This window comes from Tenrec ecaudatus, chromosome 8 (genome assembly GCF_050624435.1).
Source record: "Tenrec ecaudatus isolate mTenEca1 chromosome 8, mTenEca1.hap1, whole genome shotgun sequence".
NCBI lineage: Eukaryota > Metazoa > Chordata > Mammalia > Afrosoricida > Tenrecidae > Tenrec > Tenrec ecaudatus.
In genome coordinates, this window is record NC_134537.1 from 4,313,099 (window position 1) to 4,332,355 (window position 19,257).

The 19,257-nt window shown below is 48.1% G+C and overlaps 1 protein-coding gene across 1 annotated transcript in view; it reads right to left on the minus strand.

Moving 5' to 3' along the window:
* Nucleotides 1–1,907: 1,907 nt before the first annotated feature.
* ANKUB1 (ankyrin repeat and ubiquitin domain containing 1) overlaps nt 1,908–19,257 on the minus strand; it is a 51,776-nt gene continuing 34,426 nt past the window's right edge. The window contains exons 4-6 of the mRNA XM_075555851.1: nt 17,517–17,631; nt 10,669–11,598; nt 1,908–2,037 (exon numbers count right to left, since the gene is read on the minus strand). Coding sequence (XP_075411966.1) covers nt 1,908–2,037; nt 10,669–11,598; nt 17,517–17,631 — 1,175 coding nt within the window. The remainder of the gene's footprint in view (nt 2,038–10,668; nt 11,599–17,516; nt 17,632–19,257) is intronic.

Sequence of the window (19,257 nt, forward strand, 5' to 3'; positions counted from 1 at the left end):
GGCCTAAAAAAGCATGAACCCTAAGAGGGTAAAAATGATACATTGTAAATAAATAAAACAGAATGATACATTGTGCTTCATCAAAGTTTACATTGTTTATTCATTAAAGGTCATAAATAAAATGAAAAAGCACGCCACAGAGGAGTCAACATCATCCACAATACATGTGTCTGACCAAGTACTTGAACCATGACTGTATAAACATATACAGTTAAAAAAAAACAATTTTTGATTGGGCAAAAAACCCTGAATTGACATCTGCACAGATGGCCAAGAAACACATGAAAAGGCATTCAGTATCGTCATTGTTTATCAGAGAAAGGCAAGCTTAAAAGGCAACGAGATATCATTTCATACCAGCCACTGACAAAACATGCCAAAGCACAAACAACTCCAAATGTGAAACAGCCAGGATTTTTGTTCTTGGCTGTTGCTGCTGCTCTTGCGAGGTGCCGTCAAGTTGGTCCCTGCTCACAGCGGCCATGCGTGCTGCTGCACAGAGCACCGCCCGTACTTCCAGGGCCTCACGACAATGGTTTTACAGTCCACCGTGGCAATCCCAGTGCCAACCATCTCAGGGAGGGTTTTCCCCTTGTCTCCGACTCTCTCGTCTTACCAGACATAATGCCCTTCTCCGACGACTGGTCTCCCCTGACAACACGCCCCAAGCATGTGGGCCAAACTCTTGACGTCTTCACTTCTAAGGAGAATTCTGTCTGTACTTCTTCCAAGATGAGAGTTGTCGACGTGTATTTGTCAGATACATTGAATTTTGCGTTCCAAGTCAGTAGGAGTCATTGAAAGTGAGATGTATCTCAGTTTCGAGAGCTTAATGGAGAGCAATAGTTTATCAGAAGTTTAATAGCTTTTTTAATTTTTATTTTTCATTATGTACGTCTTTCCTAGGGTTGTTTTTTTTTTTTTTTTGCTTCTCTGAGGTTAATTCTTTTTAAATTTTATTTTATTTTTTCTTTCCCAGGCTTAAAAAAAAAACAAGACATTAAATCCAACTTGGTGGTGGGAGGGGGAAGAAACACAGAAAAACTTCTCACTCTCATTCTTCCTCCTCCTCTGCTAATTACCCTCCTCCTAGAGGCTACCACTGCTGCCAGGCCCAGGCTGGCTCATAGTGATCTTTCAGAACCCAGTAGAGTTGTCCCCATGGGCTTCTGAGACTGTTTGTAGGAGTAGGGAGCCTCATCTTTCTCCCATGGTAGGTTATGTGTTGGGCTGCCATGGGCACAGTCAGCAGTTCGAAACCACCAGGCGCTCCGAGGGAGAAAATGAGGCTTTCTACTCCTGTAAAGAGTTACAGTTTTGGAAACCCAAAGGGCAGTTGTACCATGTCCTATAGGGTCGCTCTGAGTCAGAATTGACTCAGTGACACTGAGTTCTGTTTGTATTCTTTTGATAGGTTACAACTATTCTCCCATTCTTTCTTTTACAGTAGTTAGTTTTATTCCTGGCACATAGTAAGTACCTATGAATGTGTACAATATAAAATCCCAGTCCTCAATTCTACCCTCAATGGGCACTAAGCTACACAGTTATTGCGTCTCCGCATTCAGACAGGGCTGATGCAGCAAACATGTCATCTCGATGAGTACATTGACTGTAGTTAAGATTTGCCATAATGAACATCTTATTTGTGATTATTACACTGGAAAATGGTGACTTAACTAAGAAATGGAGCCGTGGGGATCAAGTTGATTCTCCGTTTCTTACATAAGCTTCCTCGTACTTTTTAAACAAAACCACTGGCCAACTTTTTACTTTAAGATGTGGACGGAATTCAAGGGCGCATGGTGTCAGAAAGTCAGCAACCTGCTGCTTTGCCATAATTTCAGAGCTGGTGGCTTGCTCTCCTGCTTGGCCAGCTCCTTCCCCGCATTCTTTGTCACGGCTTCTCAAAGCGCACCGCGCAGAGGGTGCTCACGCGCCGTCGGGACGGCTTGAGCAGTGAGGTTGGCAACGCTCTTCTTGGCCAGGACTCTTGCTATTCCTAACTGCTGAAGCCAGGGCTTCTCCTTAAAGGCGCTGCAGGGAAACAAGACATGATCAGGAAGGGGGCGTCTAATACCTTTCCCCTTTCATCAAGGACACGACAGTAACCTTCAGGTTGACTGTTTTATTTTCTTACGTGAGCTAGGCTGCAAAGTAAGAAGTGGGCAGCTTTCTAAAACCAGCTCCTCGTGAAAGCAGGAGACTGATACTCTCCCATGGTGGTACGGATGGCATAGAACCCATCACGCGGCACAGAAAACCACTAACACTGTGCTGATTTCTCCTGCTGGAGGCCTTTCTGGAAGCCTTTCCAGCTCCCTCTTGTGGGCTCCTGTGTACACCACATGGTCCCTGATCGCTTCTTTCTCCTACCCACCCACCACCACCAGCACAACTAGGCGCTGGCCACTCATCAAGCAGAGGGACTTCACGTTTGATAGCTCTTCTCTGGTTACATGCTTATAACGCATGGACGTCTGAGCTATATGACTTCTTCTGCTTTCCAAGAAGCCAAATCGTTTAGGAGACAGGATGTGTGTATCCCCTTAGAAGCCGGCGTCCTCCAGGGTTCTGTCCCTTGCTCCGCCCCTTTTCGATGCTCTGATCCGAGACCTCCCTGACGCATTGTCTGCAATTCTTCCATTGTGCCCTCTCTCCATTTGCCACCGGAAGCTACTGGTAATCAGACATCCCACGGACACCTCCAGTTTCACCTTCTCACTCAGCGTGCTCCCTCTCAGGATACCAGCTCTAACGCAGTGGGTCTGTGTGGGGAGCAGAGGGCAGGAAGAGAGTGGATATGGATGAAGCCTTTATTCTCGTGTGCTAAGAAGCCTGGCAGGCTGGGTTTCTGGGGTGGAGGGAGGCCTTCACCCTTGTGAGCTGGAGGTGAGTCCAATCACATTCTCATAATTAATATTGTTCCCCTCTATTTCTTCCCATAATAGTACTGCTTTAAAGTTACCTCTTACAAACACATGGCTGATCGCTATGTAGCCGGCAGCTATAACTGTAGAGGCAGACGCGTGCTACTGCTCCCTAGGCTCTGAAGACAGCCATACACCCCCCCCCTCCCTGCCCCTTACCTGCCCCCAGGCATTTGGTATTAGGTTACTCCTCCAATGTACTCAGGAACCTTTAGGGTTAGGGTACAGCCCACTTTGTTCCCTATGTGATTATCTCTAATTAGGGGGGCTGGCATGCCCTTAGAGTGTATATAAGCCTTGGTTGGAAATATATTCTCTCTATGCATGGACCTGGCGGTCCCGGAGGGGAGCCCTTGCATGCCTTATCTTGTCTGATGTCTCTTTAATGTTACCCCTCAATTACCCAACCACGCCTTGGACCCATTCAATTGTGGGGTTGATAGCCAACAGGTCTGCTATCTTCACCAGGTCCAAACCTAGAATCAAAATTTGGCAGCTTCTCTTTCCACTCCCACATCCCATCAGCGACTGTCTCTGTGTGTTATTGCTCAACAGTCTCTCTCAACTCTGGTCTCTCCCCCTTCTTCCCTAGCTACTAGGACACCTCTTGCTTCTGTCGTGGGAACAGATAGTTCCGAGGTTGGCTCACGCCCTCCTTGTCCACCCTGAGCTGTCTCATACTGCCAACTGAGGAGATTCTGGCGCATCTCGGCCCTAGAGGACAGAGCACAACTGTCCCTTTGGGATCCCAAGATTGTGACACTTTGCAGGCATAGAAAGCGTCATCGTTCCCCTGGGAACGGCTGGAGATCTCAAACTGCTGACCCTGTGGTGAGCAGACCAATGTGTCACCCACTCCATCACCAGGACTCCCCTGTCAGGGTGAGCGATGGGGGCGAATCTAGGCACTTTGTGTTGAATTATCATTTATCAGGAAAGGCAGATGCATCGGCCACCAGACTGGCATTCAGGGGCAACACGCACGCCACAGGCACGGCCAGCCCTGGTACTACACCATGTTGGCACCTTCTCGGACCCTCTGCGCAACAGCACCGAATAAGACCTGCTCAGACCCACCCTGTACGCCCTCTCGCTGGGTTTAGGCTGAAGTGGCCGCATCCTTCCAACGGTCCCTGGGCAGCTCCCGAGTTTGGCTCTGACCACATCGGTCTTCTTTCCATTTCACCCGAGGAGCCAGAGGGCAAACCATTTCCTCTTTCTGGAGCACACCCTCGCCACACTTTGTCCCTCTAGGGGACTCCACAAGTGGTGCCCCAGCTCAGCTCAAATTCTTCTCTGGGAGGATAGGCACCTTCCTTCCTAGCACTCTCCTCCTCAGTTTGCCTGGGGACTCTGTCCTCTCCCACTCCCCTAATTCATTTGTTTCCCACGTGCATGCGGGGTGCATCCAGTCCCCCCAAGACAGAGCCTCCTCTTCTCCTGCCACCCAGCACTGAAGGAAGAGAGCTGGAGGTGGGTGTGGGTTTGAATGGGTGGGGAGGTGGCAGGTTATATACCTGCGAAGACAGATGATGGCCTGTCTTACTCTGGGAGTGTGCGCGTGTGCGTGTGAGCGTGCGCAACTGAATTGTCCTTTACCAAGGACAAGCTGCTGACAGCCTGTGCTCAGAGAATGGAGGCTCCTAGCACAGCACCTGACAAAATGATCTTGAGAGATATTTTTACCAGGAAGTTGGTCATCTCCTTCGTTCCCTCCCTCCTTATAATTTTCCCTGGGCCCTGTCTCCTCCTGTCTGTAGATTAGTCTTGAAATAAAAAATAGCTTTTCATTCTCTATCCATGACTGAAATCTACAGATTGACTTGTTTCCCCAGCCACCCCCCCCCCCCAAAAAAAAGACATTAAAGCCCTAATCTCTGTCTATGCAAGCATGACTTCTTTGTTTGAGGTTTTGTTTTTGTTTGAGGTTTGACTTTTGTCATGTTAATGGAGACACAGGGTAGCTTGGGTCTTAAACCTAATCTCTACTGAGTAGTGTCATTTCAAAGGGCAAATGGAGAGACACAAACACAGGGAGAAGATAAGCTACCAGATAAGGCACATCTACAAGCAACAGAGGAACACCCAGAAATTCCCAGAGCCACAGAACTAGAAAGAGACAAGGTCTTCCTGACAGGGAAAGGGAGTCTGGCTTTGCTAACACCCTGATCTTGAAACTGTGAGGGCATAGCTTCCTGTCCTTGAAAGCCAGCCCTGTAGTGTTTCTGTTATCTCCACCCCCACCCCCACCCCCAGCTCTATGAAGGACAACGGGTGTGATTCGGTGCAGCCTTCCAGGACAGTTACTTAGCACCATCTATACATTTTCTGAATACATGCATTCTTTTCAGAAGCACTTTCACCCCCATTAGAATATCCCATGGAACATTTTCCATCGGTAAGTCTCACATGTAAAAGGATCCGTTGCACTACTGCCAGGATGGAGAACCAGAAACAACTCAGAATACACCAGAAGGGCGCTGCTTCAGTCTGCAACTGTACACAAACACAGCAGAAGACGAGGAGGCCACGTTTTTCAAATTGAGGTGGCTTGTTTCCTCCAATGGGAGATATTTTAAAGACAGGTTTGAGATGACTCTGTGTCTGGAGCTCTGGGCTGAAAAAGGAGAACCGTCTCTGGAACAGGGTGTCTTCTTGGTGATGGGGGGGCCATTGAAAGAGGATGGCCCTCCATGAGACAGATGCAGAGACTGGCTGTCCTAACAGGCGTGCTCACAACAATGGCAGTAGTTTCTTCCGCTGCACACAGGGTCGGTGTGAGTCCCAAGGGGCTCGACTTCTCCTAACAATCACAATCTATATTTATTGACAAACAGTAAGACCCTTCCTATGACAAAGGAACATATATGTACGCTTGTCTCACACAGATGCATTCTAGCAAGAATGCTGCCTTGTGGGGAGGAGAAGAGGGTGGGTGAGAGGAAACTGAGAAGACACCAAGAGTTGAGTGAGACGTTCACGTCTGCCTTTACACAGGAGGAGCCTGCAAACCTGCAAAAAGTCCTTGGGGAGGGGGGATTCCTTTAACTTGTAAGTCCATTTTTCCACTAACTTGCTGAAATCCTCTCAGATTTCAATGTTGTTCGAAGGTTTCATGGGGAGCATATACTACTGTATTTTATCGTTTTAAAAAGGTTCTAAACCAGCAGTGTTTCTCTGTTCATATTTCCCCTCCGCACCCACACCAACACTGCCTGTTGGCCACGCCCACCGGCTCCGCCTTTCCCCTGAGATTTCCTCCTGCGCAAGCTTCCCGACTCCCAGCATCCTCCGCACAGAGGCCACTATGAGAGGTGTTCAGAAGGAGTTACTCCACCGTGGAGAGAGGGGCTCGGTGGTCGCGGCAGACTAGGCTCAGGCGTCTTCCCTGAGCTCGCTTTCCAAATCCGAGAAGAACTTCAGCAATTGCAGCGGCCTGAACAGTGGCAAGGGTCCCCAGGCCCACTCACGCCTGGTCCTTTCTACAAAGTTAGGAAAACAGAGAGCTCTGTGTTTACCGAAACAGCAGGGCCCATCCCAGTCCCCAGCTGGGACTCCCATTTTTCCATCTTTTGGCAGGGACTCTCAAGTTTCAGAGTCAACCCCCCACACTGGAATCCTTACTAAATTAGACTTCCTGGGAATCAGACAATACCTGGGAAGGAAGATGGTTTTCTAATCACACCTGGGATCTGTATAAAGCCCACACTATTTTCCAGAGGTGACAGACTGAGAAGCTGTGTGACCTCTGACAGCCTGAGTCACCTCTACCCCAACCCCATGAACTCACTAATCCTAACTCACCCCCTAGCACTTAATCCAAGTGAACTAAAGCCAACCCATCTCTGAATTAACTCGAAGAGCGACATTTGTCTGAATCTGTAGGTGGAGTTCCTAAATGGATGTGGTTGGGCCGGCACCTTCATATGACATAGGGCATGGTAAGTTGTCTGGGAGACACGGCTCCCCCTCTATACAGTAAGGGTTATTTGATGGCTACTCCCCCTTCTCCCCCACCCCCCGATCTAATTCTCTGGGGCATCTCATGAAGCATGGACTCCTGGCTCTGATACTAGCTTGCATTCATGGATGCAGACCTAAAGATAGCTGTGTCAACTTCTCCTATTTGTGTCTTTTTGACCCGAGAGGTGGACTAGACTTTCAGTGGTGAGCGATTGTATCAGGTAGTCAGATAGGGACAGGCGCTGTCCCTCCAGGCCTGCAAAAGGACCCCTACCGGAGGTTGGGAAGGAATCGGGTGAGCATTGAACACCTATGAGGACCCTTTAACTGGGCATGCTCCAATTCAGACCCCAACCCTGACCCAGCCAGGTGGGCTTGATTTAGCCAATGGGGTCAACCAATACCTTCAACCATGCCTCCCCAACCAGAGGGTGGGGGGGGGGGGACACAGCTGGCCCTTCTTCTGCTCCTCTCCCCTTGACCCTGCTCCTGCACCCACTTGGCTGTGCTGCGGTCTCTCTGGCCTCAGGTCACCACGTATGGGGGCGCAGTCCCACGAGGTTGCCCATGTTCAGCTGTGAGCCCCAGCACGGCCTACGTGTGGTTTGGCATGCTTCCCTGAAATACCGTGTACTCCTTTGAGACATCTCCCGTCCTTTATAAAAACCTACTTGGATCACAAACCAGGCTTCGGTGTGAATTCTTTCTCATGCGAAGCTAAGAACCAAGGTATGACCCACCCAAGTAACCTAACAATGAGACCATCTGATTGCCTATATTGACTGGCAATCTTTCATGATTTGCGTGAGGGGGACACATATCAGAGCTTTGGAAGGGTGTAAAGACTAAAGCACCCACCCCTTCCTCTCCACAGCCTACCAGCCAAGGAAGGTGAGCCAGGTCAAGGGACTGTCGCAGTGAAAGGGGTAAACACCCAAGGCTGACTGAGAGGGAAGAGAAACGGATCTGAAGGAGAAGACAGGGCCAGAAAGAAGAGTTTTCTAGGAGGAAGTGTCTGAAGAGCAGAGCCAGATCAATCACTGCCCCTTCTGCGGATCCACCTTCCACACGAACGTACTTGTCAGCAACTGGCCCACTCAGTCCCCAGACTCAATACTGCCTCTCTCGGGGACCTCCAGTCACTACGAAATGAACTCGCATGCAAGCACAGTCTCTTTGGGAAAACTGTTTGGCAGTACTTACTACTGTTAAACATCAACTTAACTGATGACCCAGCAATTCTATTCCCAGGCAGAGTCAAGAGATGAAGGCAACCACCCTCCAAACTTCAATTCACAAAAGCTCCAACGTAAACACAACTCGAATAACCGTCATAGACAAATGAATCAGGGAAACATGAGACCTGATGAGCCCTGCGCATCATGACTATGTACTAGACTGCTAGCTTCCAGGTCAGTGGCTCAAGTGCGCCAGCCGCTCCACGGAAGAAAGATGAGGCTGTCTACTCTCTTCAAAGATTTACAATCAAAGAGTGGAAATCCAATCTTTCTCCCCTGTGCTATAGGGTCATGATGAGTCAGCATCAACTCAATAGCAATGGATTTGGGTTTTTTGGTTTTAGTTTTATTAATGGAATGGAAAACCACGGAGAAATGAGGATAACTGACATACACAAATCCAGGGATGAATTGAATAGACAAGTTACCGTATATACTCCAGTATAAGCCAACCCGAATATCCGCTGAGGCACCTAATTTTACCAAAAAAACTGCATTGAAAATGTGCTGAAAAACTCGGCGTATACTCGAGTATATACAGTAATATGTTGAACAAAAAGGCCTGGCCTAAGAGGTATGTGCTACATAGTATACACCATCTTTTATACGAAGTTCAAGAATGGGCAAAAGTAGACTATGGTGATAGAGGACCACATAGTAGTCATGTCTCTAGGTATCAATAATGGCTACCAAGGAGCACGAAAAATTTTTCCTGGATCCTGGACATTTCTCATATTTAATCCTGGTGATTGTTACATGAGTGCATGCAAATATAAAATTTACTGAGTCATACATGTGGTCTACATTTTGTAACTTTTGGCCTACATTTTGTAACTCTGTTTTGAAAAATTCACTTTATATAATACAGGTTAGGGGAGCGGGGAGAGATGTCAATAAGTTTGTGAAAGCATGCCATTGACCTTTCACTCCATTTCTCCATGGAAGAGACACAAGGAGCCTTTCTCTCCTGAAACCACACACACACATACACACACACACACACACACATTCACACACCTCTACCAACACAGATAGTCTTGCCCTTCTGCACCCTGCCTCAGTCTGCACCTTGGCCAGAACAGGTACTTATTGAATATGTATGATAGTTAGATTTATTGTGCCAACGAGACCAATGCAAACATGTGGCAGAGCTTAATCAGGTCACCACTTGATTGGAGGATGACCAAAATAAATGAAGACTCCAGCATCGCTAGTTCTCTGCCTCAACCTGTGAGCTACATTACCTGAGGGACAAGTCAACCCGTGGATCCTGTCACTAAAGCTTGAGGCTCCTTTGAGGCCTGATACTGGTGCATACATCACTTGAGCTTGAGGCTCGTGGATCCTGTCACCTTGCATTATTTGAGTTCAAGAGCCCATGGGGCCTGTTTCACTAAGCTCCCATGCTAACCCACCTGTTGTTTGCTGCCTGTGGGCAGACTTTGCCTGCCTTGCCCAAGGGAGGACTCCACTGTCTGTTTCCTGGCCTTGGACCCAGCAGCCCATGTGAGTTGAAGGATTTCCAGTATATTAACTGTTCCACAAAAATGAGTTGGACTGAGTCCCCTGTACTGCTGTGTGGACTAATTAGCTGCTATATTCCTTCTCACTGTTTAAGCCTATCCATAGATATATATAAATTATATATATATATATATATCCATTATATATATATAAAATCATAAGTGTTCTGGTTTTGTTTCTCTACAGAACCCTGCCTAACACAATATGTAGATGCATTTGTTGATAAAACAACAATGTCTCCTTTTTTGGGTGTGTCTGCATCCAGATTTCAAGACCAGCCTTATAACATTTTTTGATACACTATTTCCTAAGTCTTTTTATAGAGTATTAGATGATCTCCTTAAAAGTAATTTTTCTTGGGGTAAGATAGACCTCACATACATTTTTTTCATTTTAACTTTGAGTGACCAATTTGGGGCAGTAAGTCTGTTCACAACAATGTCTCGCTGTCACTACTATGTGTGATTTTATCTTTTTCCATAGTTATATAGAGAAGGTGGTCCTTTAAATAATTCTTCCCAGCGATATCTCATAAATGATAAAGGCTGAAGCCGGCAGTCTTGTTCCTCAGCCTTTTTCAACCCTATGTGCTGGCGCCTGGTTTTTGCAAGTCTTAGTGCCACCAGGTGGCAACAATGAGCCAAGTAGCAGAGTTGAGATAAAGACCAACAGAGAAAGGAACTACAATGTAGCTTTGTCCTGGGGCTTCAAGGACACAGGTTATTTCTTGCCATTGATTCAGCCCCAACTGCACCGTGATCTAGTTCGCGATGGTATCCAGCCAGTGATAACCCCGTTTCTCACAGTGTGAGCCACCGGGTTATCACTGGCTGGTGTTGTGGGCAGATCGCCAGGCATGTGTCCTAGGTCTGTCCAATCCTGGTCAGCACTTCCACCCACAGACGGTGGCGGCCGCCCTGCAGGCCTCCACCCTGCATCTCCCCATGAAGGCAAGGATTCTACGCCGGAACGGCCACTGCCCCTTCCCCGCACGCTGAGTGAGCCCCCCTGACCTTGCCACGGCCAGGCAGTAGATGGCATTCTCCCGTGGGGTCTTCCCGCTGTGCCGCGAGAAGGCTGCGGAGGACGAGCCCAGCAGGGACACAGCGCTGGGGGTCGCGGAGCAACACGGAGGATGTGCAGATGTCACTGTGGAAATGGGAGGCAGGGGCCCTTGGGGGAGATGGGCATGTTTGATCAGCTTGTCTCGCGCCCTATTTTTCTTCTGATTTTCCTCTGCGTGCCTTTGCCTTCCAGAGGCCTTGCTGGCATCTGCCAGTGGAGGAAACGTGGGGATGTCTTCCCTCTGGTTCGGAAGTGAAATTGCCCGAGTCGTTGTCCCAGCTCTCCCACCTGTCTCCCCTCCCCGGAGAGCGGGGAGCTCGCACTGGGTGCTGCGGGGCCCCTGGTGCTGGTACTTATACCAGCTTTGGGAGGTCATGCTTGGTTTGCCGAAACCATCCACGGCCACAGGGTCACCCACTCTGGCCCCAGGGATCCTGGCCCGGGGAAGCTGGCTTTTATGAAGGCAGAGGCGGTGCGCCCTGAGCACCCACTGTTTCACACGGAGGTAAATCCTCATGGGGACCGCAATTTCGGGGAACGAGACGGTGGACCACATTTTGTTCAGCAGATACAGCACGCAGTCCTTGTGCCGGTGTCTGAGCGCGAGGGTCAGGGGGCTCTGGCCGGCCGCATCTCTGCATTCCAGGCACAGCACGCTGCGGTGGACAAAGGCCTTCAGAACCCAGAGCTGGCCCGTCTCTGCGGCAGCATGAATGGGGCATTTAGAGACGTCCGCGTGCAGGGCTTCGTGGCACCATGCTCGGCAGGGATGGGCGCCCACTGCCTCATTGGGCCGCGCGCCCTGCTTCAGGGCCCATTCGGTGAGCTCCACGTATCCGTAAAAAGCCGCGATGTACAAGGCCACCCTTCTCTGATACCTGCAGGAGCGACATGAGCAATGGGATTAGCCATCCAGCCACCGGACAAAGGCCACCGTGCTAAGGACCCAGGAGACATTCTGGGGGAAATGTCAACTGTCTTCAAGGAAGGGCCCTTCGCCTTAACCTGGTTAAATGGCACCCGGTCTGTGGTCACACTATGTGTGGACAGGGCCATCCCTCAGCTGGTTTCCCAGATGCGCTCCTCTCTTTCATGGAAATAAAATCCTCAGGGAGAAACATCACACTTTAAAAAAGCGGGACAACTCAGCACAGTTTTGGAAACAAGAATTTTTTCGTGTCTTGTTTTGTTTTGTTTTTTCTTTTTAGTAAATGTTACAAGGTGCTTACTTTTATTTTTATAAATCATTTTATTGGGGGCTCATACAACGCTGAGCACAAGTCACACATGCATCTACTGTGTCAAGCACATTTGTGCATTCGTTGTCATCATCATTTTCAAAGCATTTTCTTACTACTTGAGCCTTAGTATGAACTCCTTATTTTTCCCCTTTTTGCCCCTTCCTCCCTTCCTCATGAATGCTTGATAATTTATAAATTATTATTTTTCCATGTCTTGCACTGTCTGATGTCTCCCTTCACCCACTTTTCTGTTGTCCCATACCCCTGGAAGGGGGCTATATGTAGATCATTGTGATCAGTTCCCCCTTTCTCCTCCCACCTTCCCCTTCCCCTCCTGGTCTGGCTACTTTCAATATTGGTCCCAAGGGGTTTGTCTGCCCTGTATTCCCAGCTCTTACCTGTACCCGTGTACATGCTCTGGTCTAGCCGGATTTGTAAGGTAGAATTAGGGTCATGATAGGGGGGTGAGGAAGCATTAAAGGCCCAGAGGAAAGCTGTATGTTTCATCAGTGCTGTACTGCACCCTGACTGGCCTGGTTTCTCCCTGTGACCCAAGGGAGGGGGTTGTCTCTATCTCCACAGGGAAAGAGGGACCAGGCTTTTTTTCCGTCTTGATAATAAACATCTTTTAAGTTATGGTAGGGTGCTTGCCTTGCTAACAACCCTTGTGTCTTTGCTTCTTCTGGATGCAAACCCAGCTCGTCCCTCTCCCTACCCCACCAACGCCAGGCTCCGCTCCCACCTCCGGCCTCCTTCCTCCTCCTTCTGGCTCTTCCTCACGCAGCACTGATAGAGCTCTTCTGGGTCTGTAAATTAGAGGGTACTATCCTCTGCTTCCAACCCTCCAGTACCTTCCCACTTCATTTTCGTTTACCTGCCTGCTTTGACTGACATGACCCCTCAACATCTGGCTTCCCAGCCCAGTCCCACGTCTGTCCCATCATTCCTGCAATCCCCAGTCTGTCTCTCAGATGCCTGTTCCCCTCAGCCTCGGGGCCGGTGCACTCACTTCCCCCTCTGTCCTGAAAGCCCCTTCTCCCATCTCCAGAGAGGCTGCTGCTTCTATTAAGAGCTCAGCTCAGGCATCACCTACTGGCAGAGGCTGTCCCAACCAGGTAGCAAAAACGCACTCACCACTGCCATCCGGCAGAGTCTGACTCCCGGCGACCAGAGTAGCACTGCTCCTTAAGGGTTTCGGAGCCTGTAAAGCTCTACAGGACAAGAAAGACTCCTCTATCTCCCAAGGAGCCTCTGGTGGGTTTGCACTGCTGACCTTGAGGTTAACAGTCCAATGTGTAACCAACTCCATCACCCTGGCACCCACACAAAGCCCATCACTGACTACTCCGAAGCATTTCATGTAGCGCTTCTCACTAGGAGAAAGGATGTGCTTTGCTTGCTTCCCAGGCCATTATCCTTGTCCGCTAGAATGCTCCTCCTTGAAGGCAGGGACCCCATGTCTTCCAGGATCCTGGGTGCTCACACAGCTCTTAACACACACGGGAAAACAAAACCACAGCTGCTGTCAAGTTGGTTCCACCGCATCATGACTGCAGCCATGTCAGAGTAGAGAACTATACCGCGCGGGGCCTCCAGGGGCTGATTTTCAGAGGCAGATGTCTGGGCTGGTTCACGGAGGAACCTCTGAGGAAACTCAGACCACAGTAAGCCTCGCAACCGAAGGAGGAGCGTAGTTATCATTTTCACACCCAAGGTTTCCTGGCACATAGTTTTTCTGTTGAGCTACAAACTTTTCAAATAAAATGATGCGGTCTCAGAGACTCTGTACTTTCCTAAAAAAAAGTGCATATATATTTTAAATTATTTTTTTAACATCTCTATCAAGAACCTCTTCCCTGAGAAGTTATTTTTGAATTCTCCAAAATTTTAAGCCATTTATGGAGAAATGTTTTAGACAATACTTTATAAATTTACCAAAAAAAAACCAAATAAAAAAACCTAGAAAGCTTAGGGACTTTGTCTTGGTGGCCTATAAATACAAAATAAAAATAAGCTTAATTGCAGTGCCCAGAAGAAAGAAAAGTTATACATTTAGGCTTCTGATTAATTAATATGACAGGCTTATGATTTGAAAATCTGACAGATGGAAAATATGATACACAGAGAAAAGATTGAAGTGGTCAAGGATTTCATCCTGCTTGATCGCCACTCTGCTCATGGAAGCAGCGGGCATAAGAGCAAACGACGCGTTGCATTCGGTTGATCTGGCGGACAAGCACAATCTTGCTACTTTAAAGCAGGGGTATTCTTTTGAGGACCAAGATGTGCCTGACCACATCCTGGTGTTTTCCGTGGCCTCATATGGATGTGAGAGTTGGACATTGAAAAAGGAAGACTGACAAAGAATCCATTCATTTGCACATCGGTGTTGGTGAATACTGAAAATACCATTGTCTGCAACACAACAAACAGATCTGTCTCGAAGAAGTACAACCAAGATGCTCCTTAGGAGCAAAGTGGTCATACTTCATCTCACAACTATGGGCACGTTATCAGGAGAGACCAGTTTCTGGAGAAGGACGTTGTGCTTGATAAAGTAGAGTGACAGCGACAAAGAGGAAGGCCCTCACGGAGATGGATTGACATTGTGGCTGTCACAATGGGTGCAGACATCAGAACAATCATGAGGATTGTGTAGGACTGGGTGGTATTTTGTTCTGTGGTCCATGGGTTGGCTCTGAACCGGAACCCACTCAGTGGTACCTAGCAACAATGAGGATTAGAAAGGGAGGGATGTGGTTTTGTAGTCAAAACAGAGAGCAAAAGTGAAGTGGTTCCTAAGAAACAAGAAAAGGGAGGGTTTTAGGCTTGGAGACATCACTGCACATCCCCACCCACTCGATCAAAGTAGAGCTGTGAAAAAGCAACATGGCTGTGCTGGACCACGTACAGCTCATTGTCCCCCTCAGCCGCCGACTCACGTGCAATGGGATGGGACCATTATCCAAGGGTCAATATGGACTGATTTCGGGGGTTAGGTTGGAGTAAATCACCTGTCTTTCTTCCCTGTGTGTCATCATTTGGAAATCCCCCTGAAACCTGTCCAATGTCAGAATACCACATAAGCCCCCACCAACAGATGGCTGATGATTGGGCATTGACTATAAATGGAACCCAGCTCTCCACGTAGAAGGTGAGAATGTTAACACCAAGCCACCCCCACCTCCACATGGTAACTTGGGGTGGGGTGGTGGTGGTAGGGGAAGGCTATTCCAAGACGTGAGTCACAGAAGTGAACCTGGACAGAGGCCTAGCACGCACTGTCCGAGATACCCTTGGCCAGACCTCACCATTCCCCATCGCAGACGGAGGCAAGCTAGGGTGACATCTAACACCTATGACATCTAACTCACGCTCTCGTAGAATTGCCTCCTGATCACCTGATCTTCTGCCGGACGCGTGACTTCCCAGAGGATTTCCTAGTAGGAAAAAATACACTGACCAGAATTATATGGGTCATAAGTGTCACGGGTGGTACCGAGGGCTCAGCTTGGGCTATGAATGGCACAGTCAGTGGTTCAAATCCAGCCGCTGCTCCAAGGAAGAAGCCTGAACTGCCTGCTCCTGTAAAGATTGACAGTCTATGAAACCCTCTGCAGGGTCACCAACAAACTCCCACCAAACAACCTTTCCTTGAATGGGTCTGATAAGAAGGTGGAGGAAGAGCTTGATAGAATTTACCTGAGAGTAATTGAGAACAGGATTCCTGGTGATGTCACCCTGCTGCATACACTCTAGTATAATGAGCCCTCTGAGAAGCAGGAGTAGAGGATCTCATTAGCAAGAGCTAGGAGTGGAGTGCACCTTCTGGACCCAAGATCCCTGCACAGTGAACCTCCTGGGTCCAGATGATAGCTACAACATCAGAGGAGCAGCCACAAGACCAGGAGTCAGAGCATGGAACTGACGGATGGACTTCCCAAATCACAGAGCAAGTGAAGCTGACTGCTTTTGTGCAGGAGGCTGGCTTGCACAGTAGGATGTCTCTTGGCACTTAATTGGGGGAACTGGACTAGCTGACTCCCTAAAGTAGAGTTGGGTGCCCTTGAGCTGAGACCGACTGGGGTGGGGTGCCTCTGGGCACTGAATTCAGGGAGCTGGATTTGCTGACCCCTGGAGCTCCAGTGGAATGCCTGTGGGTTGAGGTTTATAGCTAAGTGGTATGCCCTTTGGAAATTTCTTAGCAGACTTGACAGAACTTTGTAACCTATCCTGATAAACAACTCAACCCTGAGCATTTCTCCCTGGATCGACAACTTGTTAGCTTCCTTAATAAAATCCTTTCATCGTGATTTTTTCTGCGAGCTCTGGGTAGCCACTGTAAAACAGACAACCCAGGGATACTGGGCAGGTTTCCTGATCTCAGGGTTCTCATTCGAAGAACAAGATGAAATTGTACCCACCGCATAAATGATAAAATGAGGTCATTAAATGTAGCACGGTGACACAGAGAAAGTATTCCGTGAACATGCACTACTGAAAGTAACAGTGCGATGCAACTCCGTTTTGGGATTCAGAGCATGGGAAAAAAGAGGTATTATCACTAGCCGCAAATGGAAATTATTTTAAAATATTTGCATATTGATAAAATTATAAAGCCAGTCAAAGTCCTCAGAGTTCCTGGGGGGGTGGGGCGTGGGGGGGGGTGAGCGCCTGTGAAACATGCTGGGAGCGCCAGGGGGCACTGTCCTAAAAACCAGGGAATGAAAACCTAAAGGATAAATCCCCAAAACCAAACTCACTGCTGCCAACGGGCTCTCCCACTCCCTGGGGTCCTACAGGACAGGGTAGAGCTGCCCCTGTGGGTTTCCAAGACTAACGCTTTACAGGCTAGAAAGTCTCCTCTTTCTATCCCCCCACCCCAGAGCAGCTGGTGGCTTGGAACTGCTGATTGCGGTTATCAGCTCAGTGCATAGACCACTGTAGACTGTAGCACCCGGTCTCCTAAAGGGTCGTGCAGTCTATTTGTTTGGGCTGCAGCCACACATTCAATATTCTGCCTGTGTTGTCCAGCCCACCAGCTTCCTCCCACGGTGCCAGCCACACATGCCACGCTGTAGGTATGGCCAAAGCGCAAACACCTTGATTAAATGCAGTTTGAAAACGTACCCTAGAGTTCCAGAAGAGGCAGCAGATGTGTTCAACTGAGCAGCGAGTGCCGTTTGTTTCCCTGCCCCCCTTTTTCCTTAGTTTAATAACTGTGCAAGAGAATAGCAATGTGCTGACTACCTTCACACGAGCCACCCAACGTCTACCCTTCAGACCAAACTGAAGTCTGTTTTAGTCCACTTCCAAAGCCAGTGTTTCCCAAGGCAAATAGACTTGAATGGCACTCTATCACCCGAGGCTGCCAGCCCTGGTGGCCGCCCTGCTGTCTTTTTGCAGCAAACATTTCAATAACAACATCTAGCCAAGACCCCCTGGCTGGAGTGCCAGGAAGCAGCCAGTGTGCTGTGCTGTGAAGGGCAAGCTCGCAATAGCCTGTACACTAAAAATGACTTAAATGACGGAATCGTCTGCTTCTTTTCCCATACTTGAGAACTGGTCCATCCTCCGATAAGTAGCGTTGGACTTGAAGCTTTTGTCCTAGGAGGCAACCCCTCAGAAATTCCTTCCATCCGTCCCAGACGTCCAAGCGAAGCGTTGCACCTGTGGATCGAGAGAGGGTGCAGTCCATCACTGCAATTTGGTAACCTTCAAGCCTCTGCAAACAGCATCCCCCCACCCCTCCAGAGGAATGCCAGAGATGCAAATGAAACAGGTAGTCTCAGAACGAGTAGATGAGGAAGCAGTTTTTACTTTGGCCATTTATTGTCTTGAAAAAATAAAGACATTTTAACTTCAGAGCACTTGCCCTCTCCAGATGTGCAAGAGGATGATATAGCATGCTGAAATACTTGTGTGGCTATTTTTAAAACAATCCTGTGGAAATGGATTCGGTGCTGATAGGTAAATGAGTATGTCGTGTTTTACAACGAAAGCTGTTGTGTTGGAGAGAAAACTGAGTTGTTGTTCCCCCCCCCAACAGTTTTATTGGCAAGGAAATGACAAATCACATAAATCGAGAGTTCAGACATATCACAGAGAATTGTACAATCATCCCCACATCAATTTTAGAGCATCCCCCTTCCCCACCGTGGTTAAATCTTCTTTAAGATGGTTTATGCAATCACAGTCCATGCTACTACTCCCTCCCCCACCCCATCTTTATTTGTTACTCCTGAAATCCCTGTTCCCTCCCTATCTTCCTCCCAAACTCCACCTCCCCTATTCCCTATTTCCCCTTGTATCTGTTATTATCATCATGCACCCACCCCTCCTGTGCTCCCAGCTGGGAGATCCAATAGAAAACAATAAAACAACATCACACTAAGGTGGCAAGGGTAAAAACATAACAGCATGCAGACAAAAATACTAATAATATATCAGAAGAAAAAGACCCCAATATTCAAAAAGCACCTCAGAAGATTCAATTGGAAAACATACATAAGGGTCGGAAGACAGACCTAGAAATATTTATAGCACATACACACCCTTTTTTTCATGTCTATCTACATAAGATAGGCAGAATTGTTTACAATCCGGAGGAGTAAACAACAGGACCAATGGTCCCAATGGATATGGGAGAGGGGGAGGTGGGAAAAAGGAGAGGGGGAGCAAAAAAAATCCAGGGACAAGGGAACAACAAGGGACCTAAAAATGATGGCGGGGAGGGTATAGAACTCCTGGTGGGGTTGGGTCAAGTGCAGAGTAGCTGAGAGGAAGTAAAGAGAGCCAAATGAAGGTCAAACATTAGAGTGGAAGGAGAAAGTAAAAGGAAATAGAAGGAAGATCTAGGAGGCAAAGATATTTATAGAGATATAAATTTAGGCATGTATATATGTAAATTATATGTGTATTAACATAATGATAGGGCTATAGATCTATGTACATATATTTACATGTTAAGTATCAAGGTAGTAGATGGACATTGAACCTCTACTTAAGTCCTCCTTCAAGACAAGATCACTTTGTTCTACTAACCTGGCATTCTGTGATGCTCACCTTCCCGACACAATCGCTGCAGACAAAGTAGAGGCATAAGCTAATGTGGTAAAGAAAGCAGATATTGCCTGGCTATTAGATGATATGTCATCTGAGGTCCTAAAGGGTTGTAGGTCAAGTGGCCATCTAGCAGGGAATCCACAAAGTCCACATGAAGAAACACACCAGCCTGTATGATCCTGAGATGTTGATGATCAAGCATCAGAAAACCCAAAACAAACAATCATATTG